Here is a 25706-nt window from a genome sequence, read left to right as displayed (position 1 = left end):
TCTATATCCAAAGCCAACTCAATTTCTTTAATTGAAAATATAAAAATCATATTCATCTCATCTCAATACTCGATAATTTTTCGTTCGAGGTTGAATAAAACATATTTATGACTTAAAAACATTCCACATGCAATGAGATTGATTTTTAATTAAAAGAAGAAGAAGAGAAAATAACCTCCATTGATAAAGATGTAAAACAACTTATTTAATGGTCACTCTTTTGATAATGTGATAAACTAATTGACTTTAATATTGCCCATTTAATTAACTAACAGCTGCAATAAATATCATTAATGAATATAGAAGGCTCTATAATATTAATTGCTTTCGAAAACTACAATTATATTTAGGGAAAAACGTTGATATACTTCTCAATTTTGTCATTTGAAGTTGATATACCTCTCGTTATGAAAATGACTCATATATGCCCTTATCGTTATACAAACGACTCACGTATACCCCTGCCGTTACAAAATGAGCTCACATATATCCTTCATTTAACAGAAGTTAAAAAATTAGTTTTAAATTTATATTTTTTACTTCTAATTTTTTAAAAAAAATTTATTTAGGGGTATATATGATTCTTCTATCAAAGTTCAAGGTATATTTAAATTTTTCTCATACATACATTATTTTTTGACTTCTTTTATTATAATTATTTGAGTTTCTTATTCTTATTCTTATTTTTTTCTTTCATTCTTAGTTTACAGAAAAAAAATTTAAACTATTTTTTTTGTCTATATTGTAATTTAATTTTTTATTCGAAGAAAAAAGTTTTGTCATCTACGATAAGTTTTAGAAGAATATTAGTGAAACATAAATAAATTTGATAATCAAAATAATAATTCTAAATTAGTCATTGAAACAAAAAAAAGTCAAAAAAAAAAGTTTGACGAGGATTAAATTTACTCATATGGAATTATATTTTTTAGAAAAAAAATTAAAAAATAGATTGAAATTATTATTTTTTTATTTCCGTTAGAGGAAAAGGGCATATGTGAGCCATTTATTTATAAGTAGAAGTATATATGAGTCACTTTCATAACAAGGGGTATATCAGCTCTAAGGGAATTGAGATATAATAATTGATAGACTTAATTTTATCAAGTCACTCTTATTAAAATAAGTCATCTTAAAAAATAAAAAAAGAATAATTTTTAATTGGTCGGGTAAAAATAAATATAAAATAATAAATTATTTATTAATTTTATAAACTGATCAAATATTATTTGGCATTTCAAAATAATATAATGGACAAGTAAAGATGAATGAACTGATTAATAAAAAAAAAATCATGTTCCAACAAACCATGTGAAGCATCTACAAGATTAAATTAGAAAACTTTTTTTTTTTTTGTAATTATTGAAGGTAATAACAAGGGATGTTGCAACAAAAATGTAATTGCATTTATAGTAAAGATAACAACTATACATGAACTACTAACAACAAAATATTAATTTGATTAACCAAACTATATAGTATAGTAGGTTTCATTGGGTTGCAAATTAATATGACTTGTTACTATAGCACTAGTTGTAATACAAAATTTCCAAATTTTCATGATCACACATTAATCCAATAATATCAAGATAATCAAAACTCAATAAAAGCTACTATAATCTAATATTGATAAAATATAAGGAAAATACATAAGCACCTCCAATATTAAGGTCCTATTATTCCCTGAACTTATTTTATAACTAATTTTATACCCCTTTTCGGCCTACATGATACTAACTTGAAAAAAAATGTCAACACGCGCAGGGCCCACAAGATAGTGCCACGTACGCCGAGAAAGGGTAGAAAATTATTTATAGTATAAGCGTGTCTCTGAGATTTCGGGCTTAGGTTGAGGGGGTACTCGTGCATTTTCCCGTATTATTACAACATGCTTGATCCTTGATTACTTTGAGTTGTTGATTCTTTCTTCATGGAATAAATCAAGCAAAACAGTGCTCTTGCATTTAGGGCATTTTGGTTTATTTACTGATAACATAACATACATCAAACATCTAGGGCATCCCACAAGCATCATTGAGGTTGTCTCTGAGCTACTAGGGCAATCGGAAAATGATCGATCATCGATAGGGCTTGGCTCTTGAGAAACACAAGAGGAGGTTGGTGATCTTATGATCTCCATTGAAGAAGAAGAAGAAGAAGATGATGATGATGATCTTCTTGGTGGTGAAAGTTCATTTCTTGCCCTTGGTAGTGGTAAGTTTAGCTTCAAGTCAACTTTTGCATGTGTTTTCTCCTTAGTATGGTTCATTTTTTTTATTATTATTATTTTGAAATTTATCCCAATAATTCTGCATATATAATATAAATAAAAATTAGAAAAACAATAAAAAAAAATAAAAAAGAGTTGTGAACATAAAAATTAAGAAGAAATAATAAATTACCTTTGATGAGAAGAGTTGAAAATTGCCTAATTGTGTAGATCAAAAACAAGATAAGTGAAAATTGAGAGAAGAAAGAATTGGTGTAGGAGGAAAATAGCCTAAGTTAGGATAAGATTTATATAATAAGTTAGATGAAAGAGAATTTATGAGGTTTATTTAGTGCAAAATTAATTGTGATTGCAACTTTTATATATATATATATATATATATATATATATATTAAATTACGGGTGAATGTGTATCCTCACGATATTATATGGGTCTGACTGTGGGTCTAATAACTTCAATGTATGTGAGTCTGTATTTGGGTCCAATAATTTCATTGTAGTAAAAGAAATAATTATACAGAACGACAATATAAAAAAAATTTGTACATCAATATATTTTGATTTTGAAAATAGAGTTATCACGATTAATTTCTTGTGTACTTAACTATTTCAAGGTCTTATTTAATTATATTTTAAATTACATTTTATTAGCGCAAAATAAAAAAAAAACTTACTATATCAATTTAGTTACGATTATTATCATATATTAAATAAGTAATATTTATCATAAAAATACATACATAATTGGCTTAATAAATGATCTAGTTTTGGAAAATTTTGTACATTATTTTAGTGAATACAACATAAACTCATTTTGTTAAAGAGAAAAATATCTCTAATTAAAACACAAAATAACTCCAATAAAAATTGTTGAATTCGAAGGATTAACAAGTTTGTGGAACTGAAAAAATGACTTATAAAGTTCAAACCTTATAATTATAAGTTTAAAACCCAAAAAGAAAACGATTCATGAATAAATTCAAATATATATACATACGATAAAATAATTTTATATTTTATCCTTATTTTACCGACAAAACGACCAATATTGTACTCTCTTACATGAAAATATGGTATTAATTTTTTTTGTATTTTTGTAAAACTATTTTAGTACTCCTATATGACAAATTGACAATGTAGTACTTCTTGCTATAAATGAGAAATAATATTTTTTTCTAAAAAAAAAAAACTATGCCAACCAGCTGACAATACCGATTTAGTTAAAGTTATTTAAAGTACCTTCAATGAAAGGGGAATATATATTATTCTTTTCATGAAACTATACGATAATAATATATCGTCAATTTTACAAAGTAATGATTAATAATTACACTATCATATAAGGTATAGTGTTGATCAGTCAAGAATGTTCATATTCAAAGATAAAGGTAACATAGATCGATGATGATTAAGAACGGTTATATGAGACAAGGTGAAAGTATCTCTATAACAGACAAGATGAGAAAAGTGAGAGTAAAATGGATCATACACGTGAAGAGGAAGTGCGGGATTCACTATTGAGAAGGTTAGATGTCGTAGGAATTATGAAAGGTAGAAATAGAGCAAAGAAGAACCGGAGGGAGGTGATTAGACTCACCACATGACACAATTTCAGTTGATTGAAGACATGACATTAGATAAAAAGTTACCGAATCGAGAATTAAGGTAGAAGATCAGCGGGCAATCAATAGTTGTCGTACTCTAATAGTATACGTAATTTCTTTTTTTTTTCCTCCAATGTATATTAACATTTGTTGCTACACTTTTTTTTTATTTATACATTGCTATTTTATTGTCTTTTTTTTTCTCTTAAATTTCTTGTTACGTTTTTTTTGAGCTGATGATGATCTATCAAAAACATTTTTTTTAACTCAAAAGAAAATTGCACATACGCTGAAAAATAATAATCATTCTAATCTTTACGCTTCTAGGAAAAAAAAATAAACTACGTAAAAAGTATCGAGAAAAAATAAAATAACACTCTTATTGATACTAACACAATTCTTAATCTTTTGGAAAAGATTAAACATCGTATATGTTGCTTACGTTTAATCCCTAAATAATTTTTCATTCATTTCATGTAAGAATATCCTTCATCGTCGACCATGCCCCTACCTCGAGGTTGTTCCTGATGGACCCTCAACTCGGAAAAAGCAAAAACACAATATTTATGAAGACATAAGCGGTAACAACAGAATAGTAAGAAAAAATCGAGGTATAAGAGACAACAAATAGTAATAGAAAACTAAGAATGAGTAAAATAATGAAAATATCAAAAAATTATACTAATACTACTTAAGTGGAGAGACTTCATCATATAGTATATAGGTATAGAAAACAATTTGATGTATCGATATACAACATAATTTTCCGAGGAAGAGGTATCAATTAACTCGTATTAAACAAGGGCAGCTCCGCGGCGGGCTAGAGGCCGGGTGCTGTGCAGAATTGTAGTAAAACACATTCAGACAATATGAAAGTTTCTCCTCCTTTTTTTCACACTAGTATTGCAATATGAATTAGTGTTATGATTTATGACACTTAAATTGCAGAGTTACAACAAAAACACACACAAAATAAGCAGAAAATAGTTACAGATAGTACAGAGAATTTAGTAATATGATGTCAACTGACTAATCCTCAAGAATTTGCTGTTTTTCAAATTCAGCAATGTCAGCAAGTGAGCTAAGACTGTTGCTTATTGTTTCATTGCTACTTCTGCACTGAAGCAATTGTTCCCTGAGGTTCCGCACGAGCTCGTTAAGCCTTTGGATGTTCTTCTCCTGTGATAATATAATCTGCAAATTTTTTAACAGTAGGGTAAGACTGCGTACATTAGACACTTGTGGTTCAGCCCTTACATAGCAAGAGCTTAGTGCACTAGGGGCTGCCCTTCAGAGCAAGGCCAAAGAGTTTGTATTTGAGGCAGAGGTCGAACTTGTGGCCTAAGTCCCTCCACCTTTACCAATTGAACCGTCATTAAAAACGCAAGTTGAGCTGCCAGCAGAACTCTGGCCAGTGACAGAGCCAACTTGGTGCATACAATAAGTTGGCTACAGTCCCACTGGTTCAGTCACAACTACTCTCTCTCTCTTTGCTGATCTACAATTACTTTCAATTCTTTTAGTCCTTATCTGTCAAAACTGCTACTACAGATTCTTTAATGCATTCATTTGCTTGTGTCATTCTCAAGAGGACAATACCTCCATCTGCAGAGAGAAGGTTGGGGGAGAGGGGAGTTATGGCCACAACAATCAAATATTGGTACAGTGTTAATTTTACCTAACCTTACTAATTTAACATTCATACGTCATTTATTCTAATTTTTTTAAATAACCGTGGTGTTCCGGACCAGCTAGCGCACACCTCGACTAATTCCAGGAGATACTTTGACTCCCACCACCAAGTAACAAGTGACTCTATCCACCAAGGTTAGGACGCATAGGAAGAAATCACCCAGTACTTTTTTTGTCTCGGCTGGAATTTGAACTTAAGACCTCATGGTTCTCAACTCACTAGGCTACACACTTGGGTGCGTCATTTGTTCTAATTTCATATTAACATTTATATAGATTAGTTCAAAACCTTAAAATATTTCTTTGATCTTCAAATATAACTCAAATTTTTCTTTTTTAATCTTGTTTAAGAAATAGGAAATCTAAGCACAATTACAATAGCATCTATAAGAATGAAGTATGTCAAATGAAAACTAGTAAAAGGCACTATAGACACCAAGAACCAAATAAATCAAACTTTTTTGCGCCAAAACAACCATGTATCTTTGAACCCACGGTTGTGGCCAAGTGGTTAATATAATAGGGGAGAACGATAAGATTTCGGGTTCAAATCCCATCAAACGACAAAAAAAACTAGGTGATCTCTTCTCATCTGCCCAAGCTTTGGTGAGCAGAGATACATGGTGAACTTTGCTAATGGGAGGTAGTGATACCAAGGGAGATTAGTCGAAATGCACACAAGCTGACCCAGACACCAGCGTCATTAAAAGAAGTACAATAATATTTGGTGCAACGCATAATTTTTGCTCTTGAAGGAAGAAAATCCTACTGCACTTCTATTGTTATATTTAGATGGTACTTTTTACACTCAGTTTCTGGTCCATATGCTTTTGAATTACTTTCCCCAAAAAGAGCACCTATGGGAATATGTAGATCTGGAACGAATTCAACCTGTCTGCATTTAAGCAGCGCAGTCCGCATTTAAGCACAGCGGTCCTGTCTAGTTTGACATTAACTTCATTTGTCTAATGCTGGCTAAAATTGATATTGTTAGTCTCACTTTTACCTATTCTAATGATATAACATTAAATAATTTGATTCTAACCTTTTCCAAGACAATTTCATACATTTATATATAAGCAGACAAAACTAGAAAAGGTTCCCTATTAGTTGTTTTGTCAGAAAACAGATATACAATTGTAGTCCTATTGGTCTCACTAACTTCTTTTCTTATATTTTCATGCTGGATCAGCCATTTTTATTTGCAGATAAGATTTAAGAAAAATAATCAAAATTGTATTTTTATCACTATTAAGAAAAAATTCAACATGTTAGTCATTGTTAAGAAACAAGCAATATATATTTTAATCACTGTGCGAAAAAATAATTCAACAACATATAATTTGAATATTCTCACTTTCCTGAACACTGCGAGCAACAGGTAGCTCTGTCCACCAAGGGCTAGGACAGCTGAGAAGAAATCACCAAGTGTTTCCATCTAGTGCTTTATCTTAAGCATTACTAGCATCCCTCTTAGTTTTCCTATTAGCTCTCTTATACTCTTCCAAAGCATCTCCAAATTCGACTCCCATATCTTTCTATATTATTCTCCATTTGCATTAGTAGCTCTCTACACCTCTTCTTTCCGTTACCACGATTCTTGTGCTCAAGGTCCTAGACCTTTTCTAGATAACCCAAGAACTTCACCTGGTACTATCATAATGTAAGTCGCCAATTTCATATCCACTACCACTTCTAAGTGTCATGCTCTGTAAGGTATTTGGTTTATATCATTTAGCCCCCACCACCGACTCAATTGCATGCACCTCTTCTCCTTTTTCTCTCTACTATTTCACTTCACATCCATAAATATAAAGTATGTTGGTACAACCTTAAAGTCTGGACATGCAACTGTTACCTTTTCTGGTAAGAATGAAGTCTATTTAGCTACGGTTACTTTCACTCTTGAATGTGATGAAGTGTGACTCCCTTTTCTAAAAATATTTGTTAGCCAAAACATCATACCCAAAGTAATCGCACAAGTGGGGTCTTGAGAGAGTGATACCCCCTACCTTGTGAAGGTAGAGAGGTTGTTTCGGATAGACCCTCAGCTCAAGTTATTGTTAGCCAAAACTAAATCATAAACCAACATGAACTCCACAGACGCTTTCCCTTCTTCAGTGTTTGTACCATAACCATATCTTCCATGTACTTGGTCGAAACAGTCACTATATCTAACCAACGTCCATTTAGATCTCTCCCACTAAATATTAATTGGTTATTCCAAATCCATTGGACCAAAATATTTATAACTCCCCAAAATTTAATTTTGGTTTCCTCATCTAATCTAGTCTTAACAAGACAATTCTATCATCAACTCTCTTTATCTTTACAATATTATACTTTAGTCATGGTTCTACAAATGATTCCTATCTTGTTGCTATTTAATCTATCCATGTATCCCACAATACTACAATTTATAACTTGTATCGCCAATCTCTCCAAATTTCCCCCCTCTACTTAAGTCTGGTAAATTATGTTGCTTGGACTTGTTGAAAATGTCGATGGGTGAGTGTTGGTCCTTCAAAAGTAGTGTATTTTTGGAAGATCCGACACGGATGCAGCAACATTTTTGGAGAGTCCGAACTAAGCTTGTAAACACACAAAATCCACAATTCAATTCATTTGAGAATAACATTACTAATTTCATCATGTTCAATTGTTGAGATGATAACTTTAATTTGCTGACGGAAAAATAAGTAATGATACAGACTACCATTACTTTGTTTATCATGTGAAGGTGGAACCTCATAATAATGAGAGGATACTCTGTTACATACCTAACAGTTGATTTACTAGTGAAAATAGAGAGAAAACCTACACTAAGGGTGTATTTATGCAGTTCATGTAAAAACATGTTTCATATTTCTTCGCTATAAAAGGGAAACCCGGAACACTAAGTTTCCGCTATACGGGGTTCAGGAAAGGCCGGACCTTACCCTGCATTTCTACAAGAGGTTGTCTATAGCTTAAACCCATGAATTTCACATTTAAAAGGCTTTATTCTTTTGACATTTCTTTTTGTTTATTTATTTTGTTACCAGAGTCTACTTCTGAAAGTTTCTCAGAAATTTCAATGACATAAGCAGAAGAAGAGATGACCACCTTGAAGTCAGAAATCGAGCCAAGTGCAACTTTTTTCTGTTTAACACTTTAGTGTATGAGCTATTTTGATTATTTTAGCGAGGCCCAGGTATTATGTTATGTTTTAGGGAATTGCTGGCATAGAGAAGGACCTTAGAAAGGCATGGCACCCTCTAAATACGTCACCTAGCTTGAGGAGGTTTAGAAAAGATTCATGAAAGAGATGCTACAAAACTGGAAGGGAACTTGTAAGACTATAAACAACTGATTCAATACATGCCATAAAAGGAATAACGCGCCAGCCCTATTCTAGTTTCAAGTCTTCCCTTGTTTTGTCCTTACAACCCTTTTTCCTATAATTATGCACTTTCAAGGCCCAAAAATGTGTAACTTAGTACTTGGGTATTTATTCTTGATTGGCAACATACATTGGCTAAAGCTTCATAAGATGTGAAACTTATGCTCCTTTGATACAGCTCAAAGGTAGATAGATCTACTTAAAGCCAACATGAAAAAATTGGGACTTCATGGAACTAAGAGCCTGTTTGATTGGCTTTTGGCTTCTAACTAATGGTTTTGGCTTACTTTTATCATTTTAGCGAAAAACTAAGTGCTTATAAGCATTTTTTAAATTTATCCAAACACTCCAAAATGCTTAAAAGCTATTTTGTCTTAAAAGAACTTACAACAAGCCAACCCTATTAGGCTCTAACTCTATGATTAATGAGAAGTTTACTGATAATGGCTTTTTTTTAAAAATGAAGTAAGGTGTTATATATAGTTGGCATCAACAAGATGCAATGATTACAAAACTAGAGCAGTTTACAGATATTTAACCCTCATAACATATATAACATGGTTTAAACTATGTACAAGTTCTCGCGATGACAACCATGAAAACTGAGGCACACTTCATTCAAAGCGAGATAACGGAAAACTTTACAGTGTAAAGCAAGTCGTGAGCAATGCAACAAAAAGGCCAAAATAAACCAACTATGTGTACGATTGATTCTATCCAAGAATTTCATGGCATTTGAGGTGCTTGAAGCATCACAAGTTGATAAGAGATAAGTTGGACGCTGGTTTTTATTCTTCACTCTCATATTAGATAACTTGGTTCACTACATTCTTGGAGATGAGAAGAATCCAAAGGAAAGACAATAGTATCTCCAGCCAAAGGAAAGAATAACATGGAAGTAACTGGTTGGACAGCAATATGTGAAGGTATCAAATAGTAAGCTATGTTGCGGACTCTTCAATAATGCCTTTGGGTGCGTGTTGGATCCTCCAAAAAAAGTGCATTTTTCAAGGATCCGTCACGATTTGACAGTATATTCGGAGAATCTGAGCAACGTAGATCGTAAGTACAATTCCGTTCATAATCTCATCTTACACAAATCAAATGATCCTCAAGGATTTCAGATATCATCTCTGACCAATCAACTCCTAATCGCATTACTAACTCTACCCCTGTAGAGTCCATATCTCATCTTGTTGCTAGGACTTTTACAAGTTTAAAACCTCAGTAAGATGCGGTCATGCAGACTCCCTTTAATTTTATACTTGTAATTAACGCAGAATCTTGAAATAAAGTATCAAAGTGCAAAGGACTTTAAAATCAACCTAGAGAAGAAACGACGGAAAAACTAAAAATCAAGATGCAAGAGGTCAACAAGTGCCTTAAAATTAGCCAATGCCTATTATGTCACTTTTTCACTAAGAAATTGTCAGCGAAATATCAGATGCACATTTAATGATGTAAATATATATCAGCAAGATAAAATGACTTATTTAAATACCCATATTCCGAGGTCATTAACCATAAGCAAGAAAAAGAAAAAGCTAAGCAATTCATTCACAATATCATATAATATCCAACCAAAACATGATCAGATGATTACCTTCTCTTTAACAGCTTCTTCTCTCTTTGAGATCTGCTGCTGCTTCTGAGATATACTAGGACTCGGTTCGACATCACTCACCAGCTGCTGCTTCCATTCAAATTGAGATGTGATTATGAGTACAATCAACAGAAAAACAAGCAGCATTGGTCTTGACATCATTACAAACTACTTTCACACAACCTGCCAGCAAATCCCACAAACGAAACGAAACACATATTATCATCAAAAACTGGATCATCCTAACAAAAATCATAACAGAACCCACCTTCACTATAAACTAGCTAACATAATGCAGTAATGTCCTCATTTATATTTTATTCAATAGATTATTGTAGTGCCTTCACTTATTCAATATGGGAGGCACAGCCAAAGCAAGCATCTTGGATGGTTCAGAAGATTCTCCAAGCTAAAAAGTACTATGAGGAGGTTGGATGGAAAGAAGAGGAGATCTTGAGATGGCCAATCTTCTCTGTAAAGAAGATGTATATGAGGATGAGAGGGGAGTTCCCGAAAGTAGATTGGAGAAGATTAACATGCAACAATGCAGCACCACGTGGACTTCATACTATACTTGGCCCTAAATGAGAGACTACAAACTAGAGAAACGCTAGCTGCTTGGGGAATAGTGGATGACTCGAGATGTGTATTGTGCAGCTCAGGGAAGGATAGTAGTGAGCATCTGTTCTTTGTATGTGGATATTCTGCAACATTATGGAGGAAGATCTTGCAATGGATGCACATAGACAACCAGGTATTAGGGTGGAAAGAGGAAATAACATGGGCACTGAGACATTTTAAAGGAAAACATGCATTAGCAGAAATATTTCGGACGGCTCTACCAGCAAGTATTTATGCAGTGCGGCAGGAGAGGAACAAAAGAATATTTCAGAACAAAATGAGGCTAGTTGGTGCTCTTATACGAATGATTATGCAGGAAATTCACATTAGAGGATGGAGGACGGCAAAACTAGTTGATGCTTTGAGTAGTCTAGACTCTAGATTACTATCCATAGGTAGTTTGAATGGTTGAATGATTTGATCTGCAAGGCTGGGGCTGTCCAGATTTGCATTTTCTTTGTGCTTACATGGCTCTTTGGTAATAATATGTTATTTACGAAAAAAGAAAAAAGTGCTCCCAAACCTACAAGTTTACATCATATAAGCTGACTTTTGGCAATTCATATGAACCTAAAGAGAAAAAAAAAAAAAACAATTACAGTGCTCCACACTAAAACTCCAAGTCGCATACTAAAACTCTAAGTAGCACACTAGAACTCCAAGTAGCAAAGCATTTACAAAAAAGATAGAATTTAAAGAAAACCAGTAACCCTGTTGTAGCAAGTAGACCTTAATTTCAAATTCCACACATTTCCAAGAGAACCTTAATACAGGGTAACCCCAAAATAATTAGAATGCTCCATGACTAAAACCACAAGTAACAGAACAGTTTAAAACATGGAAAGAATTTCAAACAGAACCAGTTGTAGCAACAAAGAACTTATCTTTTTCTCTTTTAGTTTGAAAATTCCACAAATTTCCTAGATACAGAAAGAACCAAATAACTTAGAATGCTTCATCACTAAAAACCCAAATAACAGAACAATCTACAACAGGGATAGAAACTTTAGGGGGGGAGAGAAACCCAAAAGCCTATTATTGTGACAACAAAGACTAATCTTTTTCAGTTTTAACTTCACATTCCACAAACTTCCTAGACACCCAAATGGAGACTACATAAATTAGCCAAGTAACTTAAGGATACTCCATTACTTAAAAAAACAAGTGAAAAAAACAGTTTTGAACATGTATAGAATCTCAAAAAAGCCAATTATAGCAATCAAGAAGTGATCTTTTTCACTTTTAATTTGACATTCCATAAATTCCCTAGAGACCCAAATGGAGAAAACAGAAATCAACCAAATAACTTAGAATGCTCCATGACAAAAACAACCCAAGTAACAAAACAGTCTAAAACATGGATACAATCTCAAAGAAAGCCAGTTGTAGAAACAAAAAACTGATCGTTTCACCTCTATTTTGAAGTTCCACAAATTTCCTAGAAACCCAAATGAAGAACACAGAAATTAACCAAATAACTTAGGATACACCATGACTAAAAAAAAACCCAAGTGACAAAACAATTTAAAACATGGATACAATCTCAAAAAAAATCAGTTGTAGCAAGTAAAAAACTGATCTTTTTCCACTTTTGAATTGAAATTCCACAAATCTCCCAAACACCCAAATGGAGAATACATAAAAAAAATTGACCAAATAACTTACAAGATCTAAACTTGAAGTGGAGTTCAACTAACCATAGGTCCTGTAATTGTGAAGAACAAAAAGGGGTCTTCTTGGATTACACTCTTTGTTTCTTTTTTCTACTTTTTTTGTTGTTTTGTTTTTGAGTTTGGTGTTGAACTTCTGGGAGTTTCAAACTGCTTCCACTGAGAAAAATTCAAATAGTGAAAATTTGAGATTTGAGAGCAAAAATGATAGATTATGAATTTATGATGATGGTTAATTTGGAGAATTATTGGGGAAAATTCAACTGCAGCTAACTTCCCTTTTTATTACAAGTTTGAGAGTGATGGATTATATTCTGTGAGAGAAAAAGATTTATTGAAATTACAATAAGGTTATCTTAAGTTTCATAAAAGATAATTTTGGCACAACTTTCCTTTTCCGAAAATTCGCAGTTGTTATTGTTGGATGCAAGGTAAAAATCTCGTTCTTATGTGATAGCTCATCAACATGTAACCTTTGTGCGACGAGCTCGACCAAAATTAAAATCCTTACTGTCGCTGACAAGAAGTTTTGAACTTAGAATATCAAATATGAAAGTTTTTTTTTCTTTTTTGATTTGGTAGGAGTTGTTAGGCTCGTAGTGCTATTTCTTCACCTTCTCTCACATGAAATTATTGCTTCTATAAAACAAAAAAAACAACTAAACATTTCATATACTAAATTGTGTACAAATCAAGGTTTAAAATAGGTGAAAGTTTGGGAGAGAACAAAAACATTTCAATATTGCAAACACGAGAGACTATTAGTACTTCATGCGAAATAATAAGAAAGACTTTTGAATCTCGACATAGAGGGACCTGTATGTATTTTGTCTAGTATACACAATCACCATCTTGGCACCAAACAAGTTGTGAATTTATGCTCACAAAGTTGAGACATTTCAAACTTGGGTCTTGATATTCATCTTCATTTAATTTATTTCATATCATTTGTTTGTCAAGATGAGCTATGTTTGACAATGAATAATGATGTAACATATTTTCCCTCAAAGGACTATTATAACCATCAATCAAGAGGCAAATTCAGGATTTTAAAATAACGCAAGCACTACTGGTTCTGTGACTACAAACCTAAGTATACACACAAGGATCATTTGTACACCCTTTATCAGTCAGTGCAGCTACCAGACCATTGTGATCTGTGAATGATGGTACCAATCAAAATATATAACTCATATTAAAGATATACACACATACATATATATATATATATACATATATTTCCAAAGCACGAGATTCAACCTACTCTTAAGGGTAGCTCCGCCTCTGACTATGACTAGATCATCATCAAAGCGTCATGTGATCTGAACATGCCAAGTTGGTTAACAAACCCGAGGACAAAACCAGACTGACAAAACAAGAAAACACAAAAATATGGTAATGTAACTTGAACTTCCCTTTGGCAAATCCAGATTAGGATTTCTTTCTAAGGGCTCACAAAACAAGCCTTCCCAACATGTGAACCAGAGTTGAAATGTTCCTGCAAAAAATTATGAACAACCGCCGCGCAAATTATATAGCTACATATCTTTACAAACTACAAGGTATTATACAACTATGTAAAGTTAAAAGACACCAAAACCTTAAGTTCTATTTCTATAATACAACTCTACAAAATTTACAAGGTGTCATCATGTACGTTGCTGGTAAAGTACAGATCTTGGACATAAGCAAAGCCTACTTAGAATGCATCAAAAGCTGAAATAACTTTCTCTGAACTACCAGTCTAAATACTACAAAAGACACCTATGCTGGCGCGAGATTAGCTTCAGCTGGAGTAATGCCATTTTACTGGTTGTGGAACACCGAACAAACAAAGAAGCACGATCAGTAACATCAAGGAAATGAGAAGTAGAGGTATTGACCATTGCTTCATCCTTTTAACTGGAGCTATGTTTATCAACCGTCTGCTGATGCCCCGAGCATGGATATTCTTCTTATTGGCTTCATGCAGTTCAAGTGTCTCTACTCCACGGGGTACTTTTTCCGTTTGTAGTTTTAGTCTTCGATTTGCAGTGCCCTGGAAAGGAAGCCTATTAGACATCAGATTTTGGGCTTCCTGAGACGTCGGCGACTTTGTGGAGGATTCAAGCTTCCTAGTGATGGTTGGTAACAGATTGTGTTTTGCCTTGTATGAAGAATCATCTAGCTTAATGATATCATCTTTCATTATATCAGCAAAGCAATCCTCTTCATCACAATCCTGGAATTTGATACAGCAAGACATTAGGACCAGAAAGTTAAACATGTTTATTTTAAAGGATTTTTAAAAAAAAAATTGATACGTTCGACCTCAAGAGTACTAAGTCATCAAATTCGGAGAATAGAGATAAACAGAAAGAACTGCTTAGAGATAACTCGAAGGAGCTGACTGCTCTATCACCTGATCGGCTGATCCTACTTCTAAAGATAAAGAAAGAAAGAAATGGAAGGATTGTCCCTACGAAACTGAGGAAATGCCAATGTCATGACGAGGGACGGCTATTGAGTTATACTTTAACAGATTTAGCTTCATAATCATATAGTAAAAAAAGAAGGCAAAAAATACAAAGACAAAGTTGTTAGTTGATTTAACATCATACTGTTCCTCAAGAAACTATCTCAAAATATGTAAACCAACAAATATAAGGCTGACACTAGTTAAAAGCCGAGCTGTATAGAAGGGAGGCAGAAGCAGAACCTTCCAGTGACTAGAAGAATGATGCTGAGGCAACTCTTTATTCAGCTTATCGGATTCTGATCCAGATTCAATCTGCTCGACTGAATGAGAACTAAAACTGCTACTAGCCTCTTTTGAACAGCACTCCCCTCCATTTATCAAGCCCAAACCATTCAACTGTACTGCCCTAGACAAATCAACGGTGCCATTAGTTACAGCCAGATCATTCCGTTGATTTCCTGGAGTGTCGTTCAAATGAAACTCGTTATTCTTCCGTAGGCGGCAAACAACCATTGAATCCTGTACAAGACATGGAAACAGAACATTAAATAAATTCCTTCATGTAGAAAATGATATATTTCAACCGACTGCAACAAACAGATTGTTTTCATTGAGCAAATAATATCGTAACACACTCTGTACAATACTAGACGCCATAGATTGCAGTAAACTAATGAATTCTTGAAATATCATGTGAGCTCTTTGATCAATGTTAACATAGACATGTAATATCTAGCAACTACTGATTAACAACAGTAATCCCTGATTTATCTATGATGCTTGCTAGTATTCTACCACTTCAATGCCTTGAAACAAAGCTCAACAATCCAGTAGCAAATATATTTAATCTTTCGTCAATTGCGTTTTAAATAATAAGCAAATCAGTTACCAGATTAAACCAATTGATCAGTCTAAACTAAGCTAAATGCAGCCTCGAGTTCCTTTCTCACTTCAGAGAAAATATATTATTATGCTCTGACCTGCTAACACAAGTACTTTCCAGATGGCATAATAAAGAAGATAACACCAAAACCAAGAACTACATGATGAACATATGCTAGAACATTCACTTCCCTAAGTGACAGACTTATTAGCCAATCATTCAGCATCAAAATCCCAAAAGACACTATTAATGCCGAAAAATCGTGAGAAGTAGGTAGCTTCACAGTTTTTCTAGATCAGAAGTCATTTTAATAAAAGGATGACGGTTCAAGCCCTGTTACCTGATAAAGAGGGTTAGCCGTCATGCAATATTCATGCATTATCCACTGTGTCCTCTGTCCTTTAGGTGCCCGACCAATGTGGAACACCAGGGTTCTCTTTGTGCCAATTATATTAGTACCAGACTTCACATTACGTTCTTTTCCAGTGGCCTTCCAGTAACCAGACTCGGTTGCCCTTTTACTCTGTGAGCCATTTGGGTACTTCCTTCCACGAGGAGAGAAGAAGAACCATTCATTGTCAGACTGAACAATGGATTTACCTGGTAACATGCAAATAATGAAATGATCAATTGATGTATCAGACAGATAGGCAAGAATGATGCCAAGAAAATTACTAAGAAACACAGCCTTCTAAATATTTATATTGAAGCAAAGGAAGCGTGACGACTTCCAACTACCCTTCAGTACATTTGTTAATGACATATTCACTCAAGAATCTACAGTGTCAAATTTAAGCAGAACTTGTGTAAAAAGAAATTGTGATAATGGCAACATTTTGGTACTATATAGTTTATGATGACCCATCTCTAGCCATACCGCTGTATATGCACAAAGACCATCAACACATGGGTCCTTATCTGGAGTCGACAATGGCATAGACATGCTCATTCACTATTATCCCATTCAGCATTTGTGACCTTACTTATAACTTGGCAAGAACTTTTTAAGGTATTTAATATTCTCCCATCCTCGAGTATTCCACATGAAGAAGCATGGAGTCAGCACAGATGGTATCTTCCTTTTAGAAGATTGTTGAAAAGTTGGAAATTGAGACGGTGGCTGATACTCTGAATAGGAGGGTTTTCATGGAGTTAGCAACTCTGATGATTCTTTGGTATGGAATGGAAGCAACTACCAAACGTTAGTCAGCTCTGCCTATAATTATTTGTCAGAACTAAATACACTTGTTCAGTGTGGCCTTAGAAATCTATCTGGAAAACAAAGCTCCATTTAAAGTGATATGTTTCACTTGGATGGTGCTAGGAAAGCATGTCTGCCACACGAGAACCTACAGAAAAAGGGGATTCAGTTGACCTCCAGATGATTGTTTTTTTGTCAGGTAGGCAGAAAATAACAGCCATCTTTTTCCTTCACCGTAAGCTCACTAGTATCTTTTTTTTGAGGAACATAAGTTCATTTTGCTAGGGTCAAATTGGTCATGCCTAGAGATACAAAGGATCTTCTGTGGAGTTAAACGAGTGCAGCAGGTAGTAAGTATCTGACAGAAGAAGTAGTGGAAGGTTGTTCCAGCTTGCATATGATGGACTGTATGGAATGAAAGAAATGCTAGGTGCTTTGAAGACAACTCATGCTCCATAAACAAAACCAAGACGAAGTCATCTTTTCCCTTACTCTTCTGGTGTAAAGAATATTATGTAGAGGATGCAGATAGTATCTTTGAATTTTTTGAATCATTGTGAGATAAACAAGGCCTTTTGTAATTGTAAACGTTGGATACCAGTAACACCTTGATGCTGATGAATATACATGTTACCTTTCTCAAAAATAATCTAAGGAAGAAGTTAGAATGTGGAGAAGTTGGTGGACTTTGAATTATCATATAGGACAGAGAATTATTCTTGTTGTTCAAATTGAACAATTGACGAAAACAGCATTCACATCTCTCCTTGCTCTCATTATCTTCTATCAATAATTCTTGAGGAATTTCTTTGATACAATTCACTTGGTTTAAGTGTTTACTGTGCTTCTCTCGCAGTTGTTCTAGTTTTAAACATTTCTTTTTTCTTTTTTTTTTGGATTAAGTAAAGTAAACATTTCTCTCTCTTTGTTCTTTTAACATTTTGTACAAATCATCTAGGGCTTCTCTCCAGCTATACCAATAGCCTCTTTACCTTCCCTCTTATCTCTCTTATACTCTTTAAAGGCTTCATCATCTTTTGTTTTTGGTAACTTTTTATAGTTTTCTTCTTTTAGTTATAGTAACTCTTTGCACCTCATCGTTCCACTACCAAGATTCTTGCAATCATAGGTTTTCTTGAAAATTTAATTGGTTAGCGCCCTTTAATGCCCACCATTGAATGCTTTGTATCTCTTCTCACTATGCACTCAGGCTTTACCTCCAAGACCATCAACCTATGTTTGGTGGTCATGGCTTCTCCTGGTATAACCTTACAGTCCTTGCATGTGGTTTATCACAACTTCTAGTAAGAGTTAAGTCATTTGACTATAGTTTATGGTACCAAATTTACACATGAGGATGGAAGTTGTATAAATCTTTACTTTTATAAGTATATTTTAAATATCTTATAACAATAACATAACCAGTGTAATCCCACAAATGGAGTCTAGAGAGTAGAGTGTATGCAGATTTTACTTCTACCTCGTAGAGATGTTGTTTCTGATAGACCCTCCAATTAGAAAGCATAGCAAAAATTTCGAAAAATGGAATACAAAAATGGAAGCAAAAACAAAAACAAAATAATGTGAAAAGAAGAATAGAAAACAACATCCAGATGAAAGAACAATAGCGACAATGAAATGATGCAACAACCGAAGCAAAAAAGCACAGGTGACAAATTGAAATCGAAAGACAAGAAACTATGAGAATAGTGCTAATACTACTGGTAAGAAAGTAGGTACATGTAGAGAAGCGAGAGAACGTCGAACTACCAATTCTCTCCCAATCCACGCCCAACAAACCGTCCTATTTAAAACCATATCCCCGATAATCAAAAGACGCAAGAGTACACTCAACTACCAACAAACATTTTAACCTAATTTGTGACTACAACTACCAAATCCTCCTATCTAAGTTCATATACCCGGTAAGCACATGATGCACAAGTATGCTCAACTAATATTCTACCTTAACCTACCTCCAAACCCCCCTATCTAAGGTCATATCCTTCGTAAGTTATGAGTAAGCTCCATATACAATAACACATATTAACACTACAACAACAATCAACATACGCAGTATAATCCCACAAGTAAAGCCTAGTGATGATAAGATATACACAAACCTTACCCATACAATAGTCAATAACCCATATTAACACAAGTAAATTGGAAAAAAAAAATGGGAAAGTGAGTACCTGGGAGATCCCAAGGTTCATGTTTCCAAATCTCAACTTCAGAAATAACTTCAACACATTTATCAGAGCCTTCAACTTTCTTCTTCAAGTAATAGGATATAAGTTCTTCATCAGTTGGACAAAATCTAAACCCAGGAAACATAGTTGAAGCTGTAGCTACTGAAATCTCTACACCATTACTATTACTAATTTTAGTTTTCTCAATTATTTCTCCATTTTTCTTCTCACTGTTACAACCTAACAAATCTTCATCTTCCATAACACCAAACACAAACTTTTTCTCCAATTTCTTCAGCCCTAGAAAATAGCAATACTTTAGAAGTTTGTATAAATCACTTTGTCTTGTTAAAAAAAAATATTTAAAAAATTTAAAAGGATGTATCATGTATATATAAATTAAAAAAAAAATAAAAAAATAACAAAATGGTTCCTTATCTATGGTAAATAAGTTCAAAGTTATTTGAAAGTGATATAGAAGAGAGAAAATTAATTGAATGATATGATTATATTGTTAGTTAAATTATGATTTTTAGATTTAATAAGAATTGTGAAATAAAAAATATTTGATAAAGTTTTTTATACTTAAATGTATAACTATAGTTTATGATATAATTTCTTGTTATGATCTACTTTTTGTATTTAGTATAATCATATCAACTTCTTCATTTTTCATCGAAGGTCTCAGAAATATTAGTATATCTCCCACCCCCTCCAAAAATTGTGACTAAATTTAACAACTAGAGTTATTTTAGTTTTTCTTTAGCAAAATTTGACGTTTTTCTAATTAATATCGTTATCTTTAGCTTATTCATCGAAAAGTCCAAGCTAACTACACTATTCCAACTAAATGACTTAAAAATTTTAATAGATTTTATAAAATCAAACGATCGTAATTGTATTACGATAAAATATCTCAAATATAATTTTAAAAATATGAAGTAATACTTAAAAAGAATTACTTCCGGTTAGAAAAAGATAAAAATAGTGAGTGAGTCAGCTGCTTTATTTTAGGGCAAAAGACATCTTCACGTGAGAAATGGAGTGCTACTTGTATGTGATTTGTGTATTTATGGACTTTGCCTTTCTTCATCACATGGGGGACCATATCCTTACTTTTTCCTCCCTTTTTTAAGGTAAGAAAGAAGCACCAAAAATTAGAATTATTTAGTATCTCGTATTTACGTAGGATTTAAAAAAACGTCACCCCTCAAGGGAGATGTAATATAGATTATCTACTTAATTAATGACTGTTTTCACGGTTCAAATATGCAATCTGATGCAAAGCTTCACAAGCATTAAGATAAAGTCTACTTAATTAATGACTGTTTTCACGGTTCAAATCTCTAATTTGATGCAAAGCTTCACAAGCATTAAGATAAAGTCTACTTAATTAATGACTGTTTTCACGGTTCAAATCTCTAATTTGATGCAAAGCTTCACAAGCATTAAGATAAAGTCTACTTAATTAATGACTATTTTCACAGTTCAAATCTGTAATCTGATGCAAAGCTTTACAAGCATTAAGATAAAGACCACATATGGCAATACTATGATAAAAGGCTTCAAATTTATTGGTTTTGAAACTAATTTATTTTGAAATAAGAGTTTAAATGGAACCAAAACATCATGAACAAACTTTAGGTGAAGCAATATTTGCAAAAAAACAAGAAGTTCTCAAGAGCTATTATGAGATCCCTTTGTGAAAACCAAAAAAAAGTAAGGCAAATTCATATGGCATTTGACACATTATCTAGTTCTAGATAGATAGTGAGAAGAGTTCAGATAGCTGCCTATTTTTCCCTGTTTGTTTTTTCTCATCTCTACAGCTTCGATACGCTTTGAGAAGACAGCATCCCGTTCTTGTTTTTTGGGTTTCAAGAACCTTGATGCCATCAATTCCATGTATCTTCATTAGAATCAGTCTGAACCAAGCGCGCACTCTCTGGTGGATTGGTAGAGTCGAGGTAGAAAGGAGTAACCTCCTTTGTTGTCGAGCCACTCTTCTTCTGTTTTTTGCTTTGCGGAGTCTCAGATGGCTGAAAAAGAAATTGTACCATTAAAACACGCAAGAAGATGTATGTTTCTGTGAAGCAAAGGGAGGGAAGAAAGATACAAACATCGAGGTGATAGGTTATAATCAATGTTTTGATTCACTCAGAGTAGCATCACTGCCACTGCCAGTGTTTCCCTTCTTGCGCCTTGCCACCCGTAGATTCTCTCACCCCATGGTCGACATTCCATTCCCCTTAGTTCTAGGTGCTCGTTCTATTTTGATTTGAATGGGCCACAGAAATAGAGCACCTTGTTCTTTTGACGGAAATATACCCCCCGGAAACTGGTTCATAATAGTACTGCAGACTAGCTATTTTTCACTTGATAAGACGTTTATATCTTTGTCACGTTCCAGCCACCATTTCGCTATTTATCCCTGTAATATATCTATCATGTACATTCTAATAATTTCAATAGACAAGAAACTTGTAGACTTAATAGCTTATCATTTGTTCATAGTCAAAACACGACAGTCTCTGCTTCTATTAAACACGGCAAACAAATAAAAATCATTCATGCTCTAGTTTCTGAAAATGATTTCTAATTCAAACTCCAATATCAAAAGTAAAAACTAGAGAAAATAACCACAGTTTCAGATGCATTTGCTATAACGCGCAGCAACCAACAACAACATATCCAGTGTAATCCCACAAGTGGTGTTTTGGGAGGATAGAATAAACACATACCTTGCTCCTACCTCCTAAGAGGTAAAGAGGTTATTTCCGAATGACCCTTGCATGAAGTAACACATATCAACGCATTTTCAAAAATACAGACACAAAACACAGAAGAAAGGCATGTATAACACATAATAAGAGAAATAATTACATAGCATTCAGATACAGTGATGAATAAAAAATAGACCTAGATTTTATTTATTTTTTGTTGAATAAAGGATAAAGAGGCAAAATAATCCAAAATTTAGCACAAGTTTAGTCCAACACTATTTGCATATGTAGTTTAGAGACAGATTTTTACCCTATCAACATGGCAGATTCTTGTTTCAAACTTCCAATCCCCCGGACAAGCTTGGCCTCTCAACATTCACCAGATGCACCGGCATAACCATCTCAGCCGCCGACACGGTCTTCTGCATCTCCAGAGTAGCCCCGCCAGCGCCAGAGTCAGATTGGGCACATTTCCTTCATTTGGCAGTACGCCTCTGTTTGGTGAGGTGGTTCCTCTGCTAACATTCGACTCAGCGCCGATGTAGGTTCCAGACTGTAACAGCGGATCCGTCTGTAAGGAGTCATTACAATTCACCGTCAGTAACTGTTACCAGCGGGATGGATGAGACGGCAGCGGCTTCAGTCATCTTATGGAGTTATTAGTGCGGGGAAGATTTGAAAGATTCAATAGAGAGAAGAAAATCAATTGAACAATGTGAAATGACAGTATATTTCTGATTGTACTTTCTAAGTAAATTTTCATAATCTATAAATAACACTTCTCTTTTTTACTCTAGAAACATATTTCATTTTGTTTTTAGTACAACCTCCACCCCCCACAGTAGCCAAGTGATGTGGCAGCATGTGATTGGTTAATTTTTAATTACTTTTTTGATCATTTTGAATAATACAGAAATATTTTTACAGTTATAAATTATTTTATTGAAGATAAAACAAAAAAAAAATATATGTCGTCTTTTCTATAACAAACTCGAGGTCGTCTTCATCGGCAGAGGGTCTATCGGAAACAATCTCTATACCTTCACGAGGTAGGGGTAAGCTACACACCACCCTCCCCAGACCCCACTCGTGGGATTACACTGGGTATCTTGTTGTGTCATGTATTATCTAACACCCACAAAGGTCCTTTTTTGGAACTCGTATCACATTTTTTGTCTAGGTCAATGACCACCATAGATACCTGTCGACTTCTCAAGAAAAAATCAGATTAATCTTCATAATAAGAATATGACCTCCATTATAGATATGCAAGGCATACATCCATTCTCTCACTTTTGTGATGTCCCCAAGTCTACGTTCTATAATTCTCATAGTTTCATCACATGACTCACAAGTTTGATGACATGATAATCCGTACAACTTTGAATATCTCCTTTACTTTTGTAAATTGGAATAAATATACTCTTTCTTCACTCCTCGAGCATCCTACACTTGTTAGCAAAGCATAAAATAGCTTGGTATCAGACTTCAACCTCTCCAAAGACATTTCCGAACTCTATTGGGATACCATTCAGACTGTGCGCTTTTTTAGTCCTCGTATTCTTCATGGTCTCAAATACCTTTGTCGGCCTAATTCTACAAGTGTAGCTATAATCTCTATTGTGCGCAAAGCTATGGAGATACAAAATGTTGATCTTGTACCTTGAACTGAACAATTGATCAAAACAACATTCACACCTCTCCTTGATCTCATTATCTTCTATCAATAATTCTTGAGGACTATCATTTAATACAAATTTCACTCGGTTTAAGTGCTTATTGTGCTCCTCTCTCAATCATTCTAGTTTGTAAACATTTCTCTCTCTCTTTGTCCTTTAACATCGTGTACAAGTCATCTAGGGCTTCTCCCTAACTTTACCAATAGCCTCCTTACCTTCCCTCTTAACTCTCTTATACTCTTCAAAGGTTTCATTATCTTTTGTTTTTGGTAACTTTTAACAGCATTCTTCTTTTAGTTATAGTAAATCTTTGCAGTTTGTTGCACTTTCATCATTCCACCACCAAGATTCTTGCAATCATAGTCTTTCTTGAAACGCTAATTGGTACACGCCCTTTAATGCCCACCATCAAATACTTCACATCTCTTCTGACTCTACACTCATGTTTTACCAATGTTTGGCGGTCATGGCTTCTTTTGGTATAACCATACCATCCTTACATGTGGTTCTATCACAACTTCTAGTAAGGGTTAAGTCCATTTGACTATAGTTTATGGTGCCAAATTTATCAATGAGGATAAAAATTGTATAGGTATCTTTACTTTTATAAGTAAATTTTAAATATCATTCAACAACAATATACCAAGTGCAATCCTACAAGTGAAGTATAGGAATAGAGTGTACGCAGATTTTACCCTTACCTTTGTAAAGATAGAGAGGTTGTTTCTGATAGAAACTCAAATTAGAAAGCATAGCAAAGTATTTCAAAAAAGGGAATACAGAAACGGAAGCACTAACAACGAAAAGTAGAAAACAACATACAAAAGAAAGAACAATAGCGACAATGAAATGATAGGATAACCGAAGCACAAAAGCACAAGGGATAATTGAAATCGAAGGACAAGAAACTACAACAATAATGCTAATACGACTGGTAAGAAAGTAGATACATGTACGACCATCAAGCTTATCTCGCACTACCAACTAACCTTCTATCCTAATCCGCGACCAACAAACCCTCTAAGCAATAAGCATAAGATGCAACAGAATGTTCAACTACCAACTAACCTTATATCCCAATTCACGACGAACTTAAGGTTATGTTCCCAGTAAGCACAAGATGCAAGCGCTAAATCGTTCAATCTAAGGTCATGTCCGCGGTAAGGACAAGATGCGAGAGCATACTCTACTACCGACTAACCTTCTAACCAAATCCGTGACCTTCAAACACTCTTATCTAAGGTCATGTCATCGGTAAGCTCAAGATGCATCATATCCTTGTAAAAGTTAAAAGAGGTTGTTTACAATAACACACATTAACACTACAACAACAACAACATATCCAGTATAATCCCACGAGTGGGGTTCGGTGAAGGTAAGATGTACCCTGACCATACATGTACATAGACAATAACCATATTCACAAAAGCAAAAATAAAATAAAAGGGGGGAACAAAGTACCTGTGAGATCCCAAGGCTAATAAATCTCGATCTTCCATTAATCAGACCCTTGAACCTTCATCTTCATCCGTCAGACAAAATCGAAACCCAAGAGACATAGTAGAATACTAAATCTCTACATTCTTCTCACTGCCATAACTACTATTAATTTTAATTTTCTTTCTCTCATCTATTTCTCCATATTTTTTTTTCTTGCTTTTTGTGTTGTCTAGAAAAAAATAAAGGAAAAGTTGACAAGTTTGTATAAACTAGTTGTTCCAAAAACAACAATTAGATGAGAAAACAACAAAATGATACCTTACCTATG

At 33.9% G+C, this 25706-nt stretch overlaps 2 protein-coding genes and 1 long non-coding RNA gene across 5 annotated transcripts; all 3 read right to left on the bottom strand.

Annotated features, from left to right (window-relative positions):
* Positions 1-1488: 1488 nt before the first annotated feature.
* LOC104644774 (uncharacterized) lies at positions 1489-2580 on the bottom strand. Its single transcript, XR_002026074.3, has 2 exons — positions 2403-2580; positions 1489-2309 (listed from the first exon to the last, which is right to left on the bottom strand). It is a non-coding gene; the product is annotated as an uncharacterized lncRNA (long non-coding RNA).
* Positions 2581-4693: 2113 nt separating this feature from the next.
* On the bottom strand, positions 4694-13651 carry LOC112940066 (uncharacterized). Of its 3 annotated transcripts, none has more exons than XM_026028401.2 (3): positions 12830-13651; positions 10512-10694; positions 4694-5028 (listed from the first exon to the last, which is right to left on the bottom strand). In XM_026028401.2, exons 2-3 carry the CDS (start codon positions 10671-10673, stop codon positions 4864-4866), a joined length of 327 nt encoding a protein of 108 aa, XP_025884186.1. In that variant the 5' UTR covers positions 10674-10694; positions 12830-13651; the 3' UTR covers positions 4694-4863. The 3 variants fall into 3 exon arrangements, with proteins under 3 accessions (XP_025884186.1, XP_025884185.1, XP_069147799.1); XM_026028400.2 differs by having other exon boundaries at positions 12798-13417; XM_069291698.1 differs by having other exon boundaries at positions 10512-10598; positions 12830-13239.
* Positions 13652-14310: 659 nt separating this feature from the next.
* Positions 14311-25675, bottom strand: LOC101268061 (NAC domain-containing protein 40). Its single transcript, XM_026028399.2, has 7 exons — positions 25400-25675; positions 22570-22830; positions 21657-21967; positions 19540-21575; positions 16484-16743; positions 15501-15779; positions 14311-15023 (listed from the first exon to the last, which is right to left on the bottom strand). The coding sequence occupies exons 4-7, from the start codon at positions 19922-19924 to the stop codon at positions 14589-14591; spliced, it is 1359 nt and encodes a 452-aa protein (XP_025884184.1). The 5' UTR covers positions 19925-21575; positions 21657-21967; positions 22570-22830; positions 25400-25675; the 3' UTR covers positions 14311-14588.
* Between the last annotated feature and the right edge of the window lie 31 nt (positions 25676-25706).

The sequence above is a fragment of the Solanum lycopersicum genome, chromosome 11, assembly GCF_036512215.1.
Source record: "Solanum lycopersicum chromosome 11, SLM_r2.1".
NCBI lineage: Eukaryota > Viridiplantae > Streptophyta > Magnoliopsida > Solanales > Solanaceae > Solanum > Solanum lycopersicum.
The sequence above is the reverse complement of the archived record's forward strand: the minus strand, read 5'-3'. Positions and strand labels throughout refer to the sequence as shown.

Coding starts and splice junctions, on each gene's coding strand:
- LOC112940066 (XM_026028401.2), bottom strand. CDS start 10,673: ATGATGTCAAGACCAATGCTGCTTGTTTTTCTGTTGATTGTACTCATA. Junction 5,029..10,511: donor AAGAAGCTGTTAAAGAGAAG/GTAATCATCTGA, acceptor AAAAATTTGCAG/ATTATATTATCACAGGAGAA.
- LOC101268061 (XM_026028399.2), bottom strand. CDS start 19,924: ATGATACATCCTTTTAAATTTTTTAAATATTTTTTTTTAACAAGACAA. Junction 16,744..19,539: donor TGAACCTTGGGATCTCCCAG/GTACTCACTTTC, acceptor GCATGTTACCAG/GTAAATCCATTGTTCAGTCT. Junction 15,024..15,500: donor ATTCTTCTAGTCACTGGAAG/GTTCTGCTTCTG, acceptor ATCAAATTCCAG/GATTGTGATGAAGAGGATTG.